The sequence below is a fragment of the Toxorhynchites rutilus genome, chromosome 1 (genome assembly GCF_029784135.1).
Source record: "Toxorhynchites rutilus septentrionalis strain SRP chromosome 1, ASM2978413v1, whole genome shotgun sequence".
NCBI lineage: Eukaryota > Metazoa > Arthropoda > Insecta > Diptera > Culicidae > Toxorhynchites > Toxorhynchites rutilus.
In genome coordinates, this window is record NC_073744.1 from 117374233 (window position 1) to 117386163 (window position 11931).

At 37.3% G+C, this 11931-nt stretch overlaps 1 protein-coding gene across 1 annotated transcript; it reads right to left on the minus strand.

Moving 5' to 3' along the window:
• Window positions 1-1153: 1153 nt before the first annotated feature.
• On the minus strand, window positions 1154-3013 carry LOC129771217 (zinc finger protein 287-like). Its single transcript, XM_055774646.1, has 4 exons — window positions 2813-3013; window positions 2175-2759; window positions 1502-2110; window positions 1154-1435 (listed from the first exon to the last, which is right to left on the minus strand). The coding sequence occupies exons 1-4, from the start codon at window positions 2930-2932 to the stop codon at window positions 1223-1225; spliced, it is 1527 nt and encodes a 508-aa protein (XP_055630621.1). The 5' UTR covers window positions 2933-3013; the 3' UTR covers window positions 1154-1222.
• Window positions 3014-11931: the final 8918 nt, after the last annotated feature.

An 11931-nucleotide genomic window follows, 5' to 3' on the forward strand; every position in this document is an offset into this window, starting at 1 on the left:
TTAATAATTTTCATGACTCATATTCATAATTCCCAATGACTCAATTCCTTCTATGATAGAGCCAATACTACTTGATTGTGATAGCCTGCAAACATTATTTCACCGAAAAAGCCAATGCTCCCGATGCCTTAGAATAAGTCTAATAATAAGAATAATACAATGGAAAGAAATCACAATACCATAGCTATCCATTAAAAATTAAGCAACTTCATGATTTCATGTGTATTTTACCTCAAAATATAACGAAATCGTAAGTATTTTCAACTTGTTTTTTGTTTCTTTCTCATAAACTTCATATTCAATATAATCAATGACAATATATTTTTTTTGTTTGCCTATCCACATATACTTCATCTACCATTCCACCCTGTTATATGTCACATTGATATTCATTACTCATTTTCAGTTAGACAGTTGAATTTCCTGCCAGGAGATTATTTCCTTTTTTGTTAGTTACAAACCATGAGTACATATACAAACGGCCCTTTCAGGACTACTATTTGGAGTTTCAAAATAGTTAAATTAACAGATTTCTGAACAATAAAAAGAATTACATTTAAAAAACAACTGTTCTGACCCTTCTACTTTTTTACCCAAAAACTCATTATTTCAATTTTAATTTACTCAAACACAAAAAATTACACAGTTTAAAAAATCACACATCATGTAGAATGAAATATGCTCTTTCAAATGCCACTAGTAAACATAATAAATTTAATTTCCACTTAAATGCACATCCAGGACCATTGTGCATTAGAAATATCCGTCGAAAGGGCTTTATGATGTTTTACTACAACAGGTCAGGTAAATTTTCTACCTGCTGCCAGGTGAACTTCCAATCCCCTCTCTGTTCGATTTATGGATTTCTTTGTTGTATTCTGTTAGACATTTCTTGTAATCTTTCAGGTCAGAAGTTTTGTTTGCCTTGTTGAAAATTTTTCTATCTTTTTTTGAAGTTTTCCGCTTCAGTGGACAGTTTTCTTCAAAGGAAGATTTAATACTGGTTTCTAATTCTGATAAAACTATTTCAAGCTGTCTAGTGGAAAAAATACTTTCCACTGATATTAAACTATGTAACTCTGCTTTCATGAATTCAGGAGTTTTGGAACTTATGTATCATTTCTTCCTGATAAAAAGAATGTGTTACGTACTTCATTGTTTTATTATTTTATTATTAGAGAAATCATAAAAAATAGCGAACAGAGTTAACACACCATTTGAGCTAGAATTCCGAATATTTAACATCATCAGATATTTTTTGCAATTCGGTGTATTCGATAAATTGCTCCTGCTGAAGTTGCTCGATCGCTTTCAGCGAGATTATTTTTTCCCCAGTGGATGACCACGTTACTGGCTCGCTGGAGTGTAGTTTATAGTGTTTCTTGAGCGATTCTTTTTTGGCGAATGACTTTTCGCACTGATCGCAGTTGAAAACCTTAGGGAGACGAAAGATGTGTCAATTAGTTACGCATTCAATTGTGTTCAGTGAGCGACCTCCTACCTTGACACCGGTGTGAATATGTGAATGTTGCACTAGAAGCAGCTTAGTCCTGAAGGATTTGTCACACATATCACACGAGAAGGGGCGGATGTTGAGGTGACTCATGTTGTGGGAACGGAGTGCCTTATGCGAAGTGAATGACTTTCCACATGTATCACATAGGAGATTAAGTTTTTTACTGTGCGTGGCAATATGATCATTCAACTCCCGTCGAGTGGGGAAAGTTTGATCACAGCATTTATAAACATATCCAAACTCTTCGATTTCTTCCCCATGTACTTGACTTTTATGGTTCTCCAGGTTGAACGAGTTCGTATAAACCTTGCCGCACTGATCACATATCAATTGTGGTTTCGGATTGTGCGTTTGTTTATGCTGATAGAGTGCTCGTCTATTATCACAAACCTTGCCGCAGTGTTCACAGGTGCAGTTCACTTTTTTACAGGACACGTTTTGATCAATATGATTTTGTAACTCTTCGAAGCTACTAAACTTTCCTTTACAAGTCACACACACATAGTGACAAGGATCCGTAAGATTAATTACAACACCTTTGGAGTTCGATGAGCGGTGTTTAATTTTAGGTTTCCCAGAATAATTCTCATCAGCCTGCAATACATGAAAAATGAATTAATTCGTTTGCAATAGTTTAATTCTCATCCTTCTCTTTTACCATTATTTTTAGCGAATCAGGATTATCGAGTTCCACCAGCAAAGACATTTGCTCGTCATTGCTATGGTCAAGCTCGTTTTCTGAATATAATTCTTCAACTTCTAATGACTGAATGTTTTGGTAGTCTTTTTCCGTCGAAAAATTGGCAGGTTCTTCATCGTCTGTTTCATTGTACTGAACAAAATCTTCTGCGGGCAGGTTTTCGATTTCTTCGTCTAAAATTTCCATCTTCATTTTCATTACCGGAGTTCCATTTTTTATCAGCTCTTCTTCTTCTAATACTTCTGCTTTAGGTGAAATTTTATTTCCAATTCTTTTTATTATAAGGGACGTTGTGTTAAGTTTTCGCAAGATATCGTTCACACTTTCTGGTTTTGGTTTTGTTACCTTTGTCATGGCTGAGTTTACCAATGACCGTATTTCTTCCGTGCCTATTACATTGCCTAATTCTAAGGAAATGTTCCTCTTTCTTTCAAGCATATCCTTTTCTATTTGTTGCGCATTTAAAACGAATTTTTCCGTTTGATGTATGAAATTTGCGCATTCGGTACAAGCCAATTTGGATAAACAATCTTTCATCTCGAACTAAAATGAATGAAGCGGTTTAAAATTGCAAATCGACCCAATTGAATTGTTACCTTCAGAGGAAGATATTGAAGCAATTTCTCGTATAGTCCGGTTTTGACAAGATCTACTTTCACATCTTCATTCTGGTTACCGCAGAAGCGACAAGTATCGGCTAAGCTCCAGAATGCCATCGAGAACGTGAAAATCTTTATCTCCGCGTTTAGCTTACAGTGGATGTGAATTTTTTCTCTGAACCGACCATATTTACGTGACAAAGTTTGTTTTTGACTCTCTGTTTTGATCGTTCTTTCTTTTTCCGAACGAGGGACCCACCGCGATAAAGTTGTTGCTAGTATTACACGAAGGAAATACGGCGCATTTCATTGCCAACTCTAGGCCAAACATAGCAAATATCGAAATAGTGTCGATAAAGCGCAACATTGCTTAAGGTGGCCGTACACTGTTTGCCCGGAGGTCAAATATTTGATATTTTTTGACAGATAAGGTTTGATTTGATATTTGTACAAACACTATTTTGTTTGCCACTCTTCAATTTTAAACAGTAGTAAACAATATCAAACACTGAACATGGAAAAAAAATCAACTGAAATATCCAAGGTAACCTAACCATGTACCGACAGGTTCGAAGAACAGACTGAAAAAATATTTTAGGCATCCAATAATTGAATATTTGCTTGTCGTGTTTTGTGTAGAATATATTTGATCAGTACACGTTGACCAAATTTTATCTGTCAAAAAGAGTCAAATATATGGCTTCGGTCAAACAGTGTATGAGCACCCTTAGGCCTAAGGCCATCTACACACTACCCAGCAAACATTAAATCGTATAATTTTGCACGTGCCAAGTCTTACAAGAAATCCGAATAAATCATAATCGCATATAATATCAATAAAAGTATGTGTCGTGTATATTTGAAATCGCATAAAATGCAAAAACTCGATTTTATATACCATTATCAAATTAAGTCGCAATTCGGTATAAAAAACATCAATTTTATGATGTACATTGTCGTAAAATATATTTAATCAGCATCATATGAGTATATTACGCTGATGCAGTTTGTGTGTCGTATAAGCGTATAATTTAAATCGATTCAGTACTGTAGTAAATCGTGTTGCATGCTGAAGAAAATCATGAAACAGTAAATCATATTAGATCCTAATAAAGAACATATTACATCATATTGAAATTTCAATGAAATTCTGATGCACTCGAAAGTTTCAACCGCTGTTGAATTAAATTTCAGATAGCCGCGCGAGATAGCTGGTGGATGATAATCCAGACGACCGAAGTTCGAATCCACATCGGAGCAGTTTTCACTAAACATTAATCTATGCCATTTTAAACATTCATATTCCACGCCCAACACAAGTCAATCAAACAATTATTATTTCCACAAACATAAATACTCATATATAAAAATGGCGATTCGTGAGGCTATAATAAACATTTCACGAAAATATTTTGCGCCATTTGTTTTTTTTTCTATGTCTGTAATAAATCGTATATGAGTATGGCAAATTTGGGCGTATTTGGTGCTTTGACAATTCATGAATATATTCATATTAGATCGCAATTCAGTTTCAACATAATCGCTATTATAGCCGGTCAAAGTTGCATATTCATCCAAACAAATTCGGTAAGCATTTGCCATGTATGTATATGGCCTTCACTTTTGCATGCATATGCCAGTTAGGCGCATTATATGCCAACCAAATTTTAGGGCATTAGATGTTATATATACGCTTGTTATGCGATTTAATGTTTGCTGGGTGGTCAACTGGAAATGAACCTCAACCTTTTTTTATCGCAGCTGTCAAACTTGAACTCAACTTGCATCCGCACATGAAGCAATCTAAGGTACGCAACTCCGGATTGACAAGTTTTTTCTGTGATGAAATCGTTAAGTTTTCATCCGTCATAATAAATTGGCAGTGATGCCGTTCCTTTAACTACTGAAAGAAATCATATAAGAAGCAATTTATGAAAAATGTTTTTCAAAAAAATACAACTTTACATGAGATTTTTGTTAACATGAGCGAAATTAGGAAACAAAAGTACAGGTCGAACTCGATTGTCCGGAGTATTGAATTTATTCCACTCCGGATAATCGAATCCTCTGGATAAACCAATAATAAAAAACGAATTTTCGCTCGGTAAACGTTTAATATAATTATGATTTGCACTTATTTATTAAACGGTTTTATCTAGCTTACCCGTTCGTATGTTCATAACTTTGTCTGTAGCGCTGCACCACAATAATAAAAATTTAACCCCCTTCCTGTTGACCGATTGATCTGAAGTTTGGAACACATCTTTATCTCTGCTGTCGTTATAAAACTGCGTATTCTATGATCTTGAAAGTCCAAGATGACGGCCGCTACAAAATGGCAGATTATGTTCATATTTCTTCAAAATCTCATCAATATGGGTTTTCCCAAAACCCCATCAATACGGGTATCGAATGAAAGGGCTTGAACAGTAAAACACATTTATGTATGTAAAATGTAAATCAAAGATGGCGGCCGATACAAAATGGCGGATTACATATTTTCTCAGAACCGCTTCAATGTGGGTATCAAATGAACGGGATTGACTAGTAGAACACAGTTAGCTATGAAAAATACAAATCCAAAATTGCCGCCATCATAAAATGGCGCCATATATATATTTTTACAAAACCTCATCAATAGGGTATCAATTGAAGATGCTCGACTAGTAGAGCATATCAGATCATGAAAAATCCAAATCCAAGATGGCCGCAGTCCCCATATAACTAATTACTTTTCAAATGGTCCCACATTAATAGAAAATTGACCCCGTTTCTATTGACTGATTGATCTGAAATTTGGAAGACACTTTTAATTCTACTGTCATTATAACAGATGAAATGATTTGACTAATAGAATACAGTACATCATGAAAATATTCCGAAGAAAATTAGGTAAGAAATAAACGTTGGATTTCCATTCTCCACAGTTAGTTGTTTCATCATATACCCCACGATTCCATTTTAGTCTCATCATTGCGCTAGATTAATGAATTAACGGATGTGATAACTACTAGCTGCTACTTACTGCCTAATTATTTTCTAGCATTAAACCGATTAACTTAAAAAGCTTTTTAACTTATTTTATTTTCTAGTTTTTAGTAAATTATCTGTATCATTAGTATACTTCTCTACAATATAACCATTCAACTTTTTTTTTATTTTTATTTATTACCCAGCTTTCTTCGGAATATTTTGATGATGTACAGTGTTCTATTAGTCAAATCCATTCATTTGATACCAATATTGAGGAGATTGCAAAAGATACATAATCGACCATTTTGTGGCAGTGACCTTTTTCGAATTTATGTTATTCATAATGTAGTGTATTCTCCAAGTCAATCAAGTATAGAATATTCAGCAATTTTTTAGGGGCCAAATTGAATTTTTCAAAATCATGGGATACGCAGTTTTATAATGACAGTAGAATTAAAGGTATGTTCCAAATTTCAGATCAATCAGTGATCAGGAACGGGTTCAAATTTCAATTAATGTGGGATAACCCTACAAACACTCAAACATACATACAAACAGGTAAAGCTGAATGAAACCATTTAAAAGTAATTGTTTATTTGGCAACTGCGGCCATCTTAGATTTGGACCAGTCGAGCACTTTCATTTGATACCCATATGGATGGGGCTTTGAAAAAAAGGCGCCATTTTGTGGTGGCGGACATTTTGGATTTACATTTTTTATAAACAACTGTATTCTACTAGTCAAACCCTTTCATTTGATACCCATATTGATGGGGTTCTGATAAAATATATAATCTGCCATTTTGTAGTGGCCGCCGTCTTGGATTTGCATTTTTCATGGATAACTGAGTTCTACTAGTCAAGCCCTTTCATTTGATATTCAAATTGATGGGCTTCTGAGAAAATATGTAATCCCCCATTTTGGAATTGCATTTTTCTTAAATAACTGTGTTCTACTAGTCAATCCCTTTCATTTGAATAACCATATTGATGGGGTGGTAAAATATATATATATATCTGACGCCATCTTTATATTTGTTCAATAATATAACTTTAAACTTTAAACTAGACTTTCCGATATCTCGAACAGCACGCAAAAGAGACAGTGTGCTTTGCGTTATCCAGACTCGTATCTCACAAAGTCATTGGTAGCTGTCTGTAACAAATGAACGAGGTAGAAGGCAGCCAAGCGAGCAGACTTCCTGTGCGCGCTGAAATTCCGAGAGACGAGTATCGATTTTCTCTTCATCACAGCCCTTCCATGTGCAAGCGATGAGACCGGGCTTTAGCACGCGAGCTTGGGATTGGCTCTTTCTCTTCTCTTACGTAAAATTTATTTGGTTAGGCCTTCTGAGATCTCGCACAGCACGTAGAAGAGACAATGTGCCTTTATGTGAAACAGTTCTCCATCACTAATTGTTCTACGTGCCATATTACGAAGATTAAAATTTTTACACCAGAAGCACAACTTCCCCCGACAGCACCAAATGTCACTTTGAGGCAGGCACACGAGAAAAACTCGCGAGCACCAACACATGTGCATCACTCATGTTGAGGTGCAACGAGGTATTCTTGAGCACATCTCAATATTTTACGAAAGAGAAGAGAAGGAGCCGAACCCAGGCTCGTGTGCTATAGCCCGGTCTCATCGCTTGCACATGAAGGGGTTGTGAGTAGGAGAAAATCAATACTCGTCTCTCGAAATTTAGCCGCGCGCGCACAGGAAGTCTGAAAACCTCTCAATATTTTACGAAAGAAAAGAGAAAGAGCCAATCCCAAGCTCGCGTGCTAAAGCCCGATCTCATCGCTTGCACATGGAAGGGTTGTGAGGAAGAGTAAATCGATACTCGTCTCTCGAAAATAAAGCGCGCGCACAGGAAGTCTGCTTTAAACTTATATAATAATTATTATAAACCTTGAATAACCTATCAAGCATTGTTCAAAATTAAGTAATGCATTTTAGTTTCCTTCAATATGATTGTGAAGACATTCGGATACATTTTTTCGTACCATGTGAAAACATCTGAAAAATCCACCTGGCCATCCATAATTGAAACTCAACGAACGCAGAAATCGTAATGTCAACAGCAATTGAACGAAAAGGTTGCCGACACAAATCTCGCGCGACTCGACATGCTAGGTTGCTTCCAACAGGTTGAGTCAACCTTGTCAACTGGATGCCCAGTGTGCGGCCTACCATTTGATTACACATACTCTCAACTTTTTTGCGACATTCGTTAAGGTTGCATAGTGTGTAGATGGCCTAAGATGGAAAGCAACTTAACGAATATGTCAAAAAAGCTGAGAGCATATGTAATCAGGGAGCATACACACTAGGCAACTGGCAACTTAGGTCGGACCAACTTTTTCGATTCAACCTAGCATATAGAGTCGCGCGTGATTTGTGTCGGCAACCTTTTCGTTCAACTGCTGTTGACATTTTGATTTCTGCGTTCGTTGAGTTTCAGTATTTGTCAGTTGTAATACCAAACAATGTTTTCAATATTGGGCTAGTTTACAGCACCACGAATGGAATGTAAGGATTTTACTTATTTGATAGTAAAATTCCATATATTGTTTTTATTGTTTTCAGGCGAAGATATTCCTGAACAAGACGGTAGCGGTCGCTCTTTATACATTCGTGTATATGTATGGATTCGAGGGTGTCGAGATTGCGCTTCAATCGACAAATTACCAGGGAAGTTCTTCCGTATCACAAAAACTCCAGAGCTACAATAACTACGCTAAGCTCTTTATTTGGGAGAATTAATAATTTCTTATATGTATATATATATATGTAAATAGTAACAATGAGTTTGTATTAGGTTATTTTAAGTTCACGTTTCGAATTCAATCTCACTTACGTTTAGTTACCCTAGTTTGGATTCAACGGGTAATATAATTTTCGTATTATGGTAAGAGCTGTAAGAATGTTAGGCTATCAGCTATATTTGATAAAAAAATATTTTGTTTTTTCTGGCTTACCAATTCAATTTAGCATTAGAAATAGGTTAAGGTCATTTAGGTTAAATACGTGTCTAAGCTTTGAGAATAATTATAGGATCTAGGAAGTAGTTTTCAATTAGTTTTAAGTTATTATATATTTCATATAACTTTACCTCGCTTTATGGAATTCTATTAATTAAGTAGCAAGTAAGAATATATAATTAATTAAGTAGCAAATATTTGTATGAACTCACAATCGGATTATGTTTTCTTGAATTCCTTTTCTCCTTTTTTCTTTGTTTTGTTTTTGTTTACTCACAACTAGTGACAGCCGACAGCTCTGTCATTCCGGGCCATTGTCCTCAGAACAGCAGGGTATGGCTGCATCTGATGACATTCTAAGAGGGCGCGTGCTGTCCAATGGGACAGTCAACAGAGGGAGTCGGGTACTTTATAAACAATGAATGTTCAGACCGTGAATTACGAGAGAGCACTTCGGTAAAAACATTGTTTCTTCAAATGACACGTAACATTCCTGACTTCAAGACCCGTATGAAACGATTCAAAATGAATTAGAACGATACATCTTCAAGTAACACCGTGTCTACGAATAATATAGGCGGCGAGAGAACGGAACGCTCGCTGAGCACATTCCCGGTGTTGCTTCAACGGATGCTGCTTTGACCACTGCCGAGATCATGTCGGAAGTGATAGATGATGAACAGTACGGCGGAATTTAACAAAAATTCAAACTCGCCAGCGATAGAATGTTCAACATTAATGTTTATTATTACACTAGAATTATTTGTATTCAATTTTCCAGTTGTTCTAGTTTGATGTGGAATCTTATTGAAGTCGCCTGCCCAAGGGCAGCACGTCGTATTTTCTTGTCTTTTTTATGCAATCACAAAATTTGTAGTGATGATTGTCGTACTTCTTGTTTTTGATGCCAATATTTTTCACGCGATAACATGTTACTGCACCAAAGATCGTACACTGAATGACACGAGAAATCAACCTCAATTTCTACAATTAGTAGAATTTAAACCGATTCATCTTATTTCTCACAATGATAACTATCTGTTTGTATCTGCAGTTGATTTTGATATTGGATTGAATTGGCAGCACAGGTTATGTTGTAATATAAAACTACTCGTTTTGACACCAATTAAGAGTGCTGAAAAGTTACGCATATATTGAATTCAATGTCATTTGGAAAATTAAGTGCTTTTGATTTTTTTCTTTTCGTTTAAATTAAGGAAAAATCTAAGCAAAGATTTTTTACAAACTGTTTTTTTTAATAACTTGCTCTCTATATGATTTCCCGTGGTAATTGAAAAAATTACATCTCAGCCAGAATGGTAACGTATGATGCATGATGACGGATGAAAACTTGACGATTTCATTACGGTTGAGTTGTCTCAATGTGCAGAGCTGAGTTGAAGATCCAATTGACATCGCCAACATAAATCGGGTTGCAGTTGCCAAGTGTGAAAATGGCTTTATTGTATTTTTTACTGAAAATCGATCGAATTTCCATCTGCGAAGCCTTTGACAAACGAAGTGAAATCGCTCATTTCTTAAACGAATTGTGACTGTGGATAAGAAATGGGTCACATACGACAATATTGTACGCAAATTATTGCGGTCAAAGCGTGATGAAGCAGCTCAAAAGATGGCCAATCCTGGGCTAACGGCCGGAATGGTTCTGTTGTGTATTTGGAGGGACATGGAAGGATTTATTTATTAGGAGTTGTTTTCATATGGCCAAACACTAAATTCAGATCTCTGCTGTCAACAACTGGACCGTTTAAAGCTAGCGATTGACCAGAAATTACCAGAATTGGCCAACAGAAGAGGTAATTCTATATATTCTATCTTTCTAAGAACAAGCAAATTCCTAAAATAAATATTTTTTGTAGCCTCTAGCACTACGCTAACGAGAACCGTGTGTTATTTCATCCGTTCCCGAATGTTGAGTAGCCCCCCACCGATTATACCACAACGGCTCGTCAACTGACAGTAGTCAGGTTTGACAGATGCTACGACGGATGGGTCGGCGGCAAGACAACTGTCATTATTGTTAGACACGAGTTTGCTATAGCACGAGTTAGACGCACTTTGTATTATTCTAAAAGTTATCAATGTTTTAATTAAGTTATTTTAATTTGTTGTTTGTGAATTACGCGTTTCACTCCAACGCCGAAACACAACAGTTGGCGACGAGGAGGTGGAAGTTTTCGCGGAAAAATTGTGCGTGATAGTCCGGAAAAAGTACTCGCGAAAAACGTGGTCAGGAGAAAATCGCGATGGCGGAGAACAATGCCCATCATCTACAGCAGCAGCAGCCGCAGCAGCAGCAACCACCAAACATCCAGGAACAGGTGCTGCGAATTCTCTCCAACCAGCAGCTGCTAATGACGCAAATTCTCCAGCAACAAAGCGCCACGCAGCTTGCCATCCGCAATCTTTCCTACGACGAAAGAGTGCTGGACCGGACCGAACCCGGTTTTCAAGCCGAAGTGTCCGGTAGCATACTGCATGGAAGGTGTGGTAGAGGACGAGATTTGTCACTTGGAAAATCTAGGCATTCTGAAGAAGGTGGATTTCGCTGAATGGGCAGCACCAATCCTTAGTGGTCCGGAAACCCAATGGCACCATCCGGATTTGTGCTGATTTTTCGATCGGCTTGAACAGCGTACTCGAGCCGAATCAGTACCCTCTACCGCTATCCGAAGATATAAAATGTCCGGATGTCGGGTGTTTAGTCACATCGACCTTTCTGATGCCTACTTACAGGTCGAGGTCGATCCGGAAAGTCAACCGCTGTTCACCATAAACACCCACAAAGGCCTCTTTCAATTCACCCGCTTGTCGCCCGGCATCAAATCTGCCCCGGGCGCATTCCAACAGCACAATGCTCGCTGGTTTACCGTGTACCGTTGGTTATTTGGATGACATCGTAGTGGGAGGTCGAACGGAAGAGGAACATCGGCGCAACATTTTCCTTGTGTTGCAACGACTGCAAGCATTCGGCTTCACTGTCCGCATAGAGAAATGCAGCTTTCACATGCGGCAAGTGAAATATCTCGGACAGATCCTCGATGGCGATGGAATTCGTCCAGATCCGGACAAGATTGCCCCGATTGTCAGCATGCCAGCTCCGCACGACGTCACCACGTTACACGCATACCTTG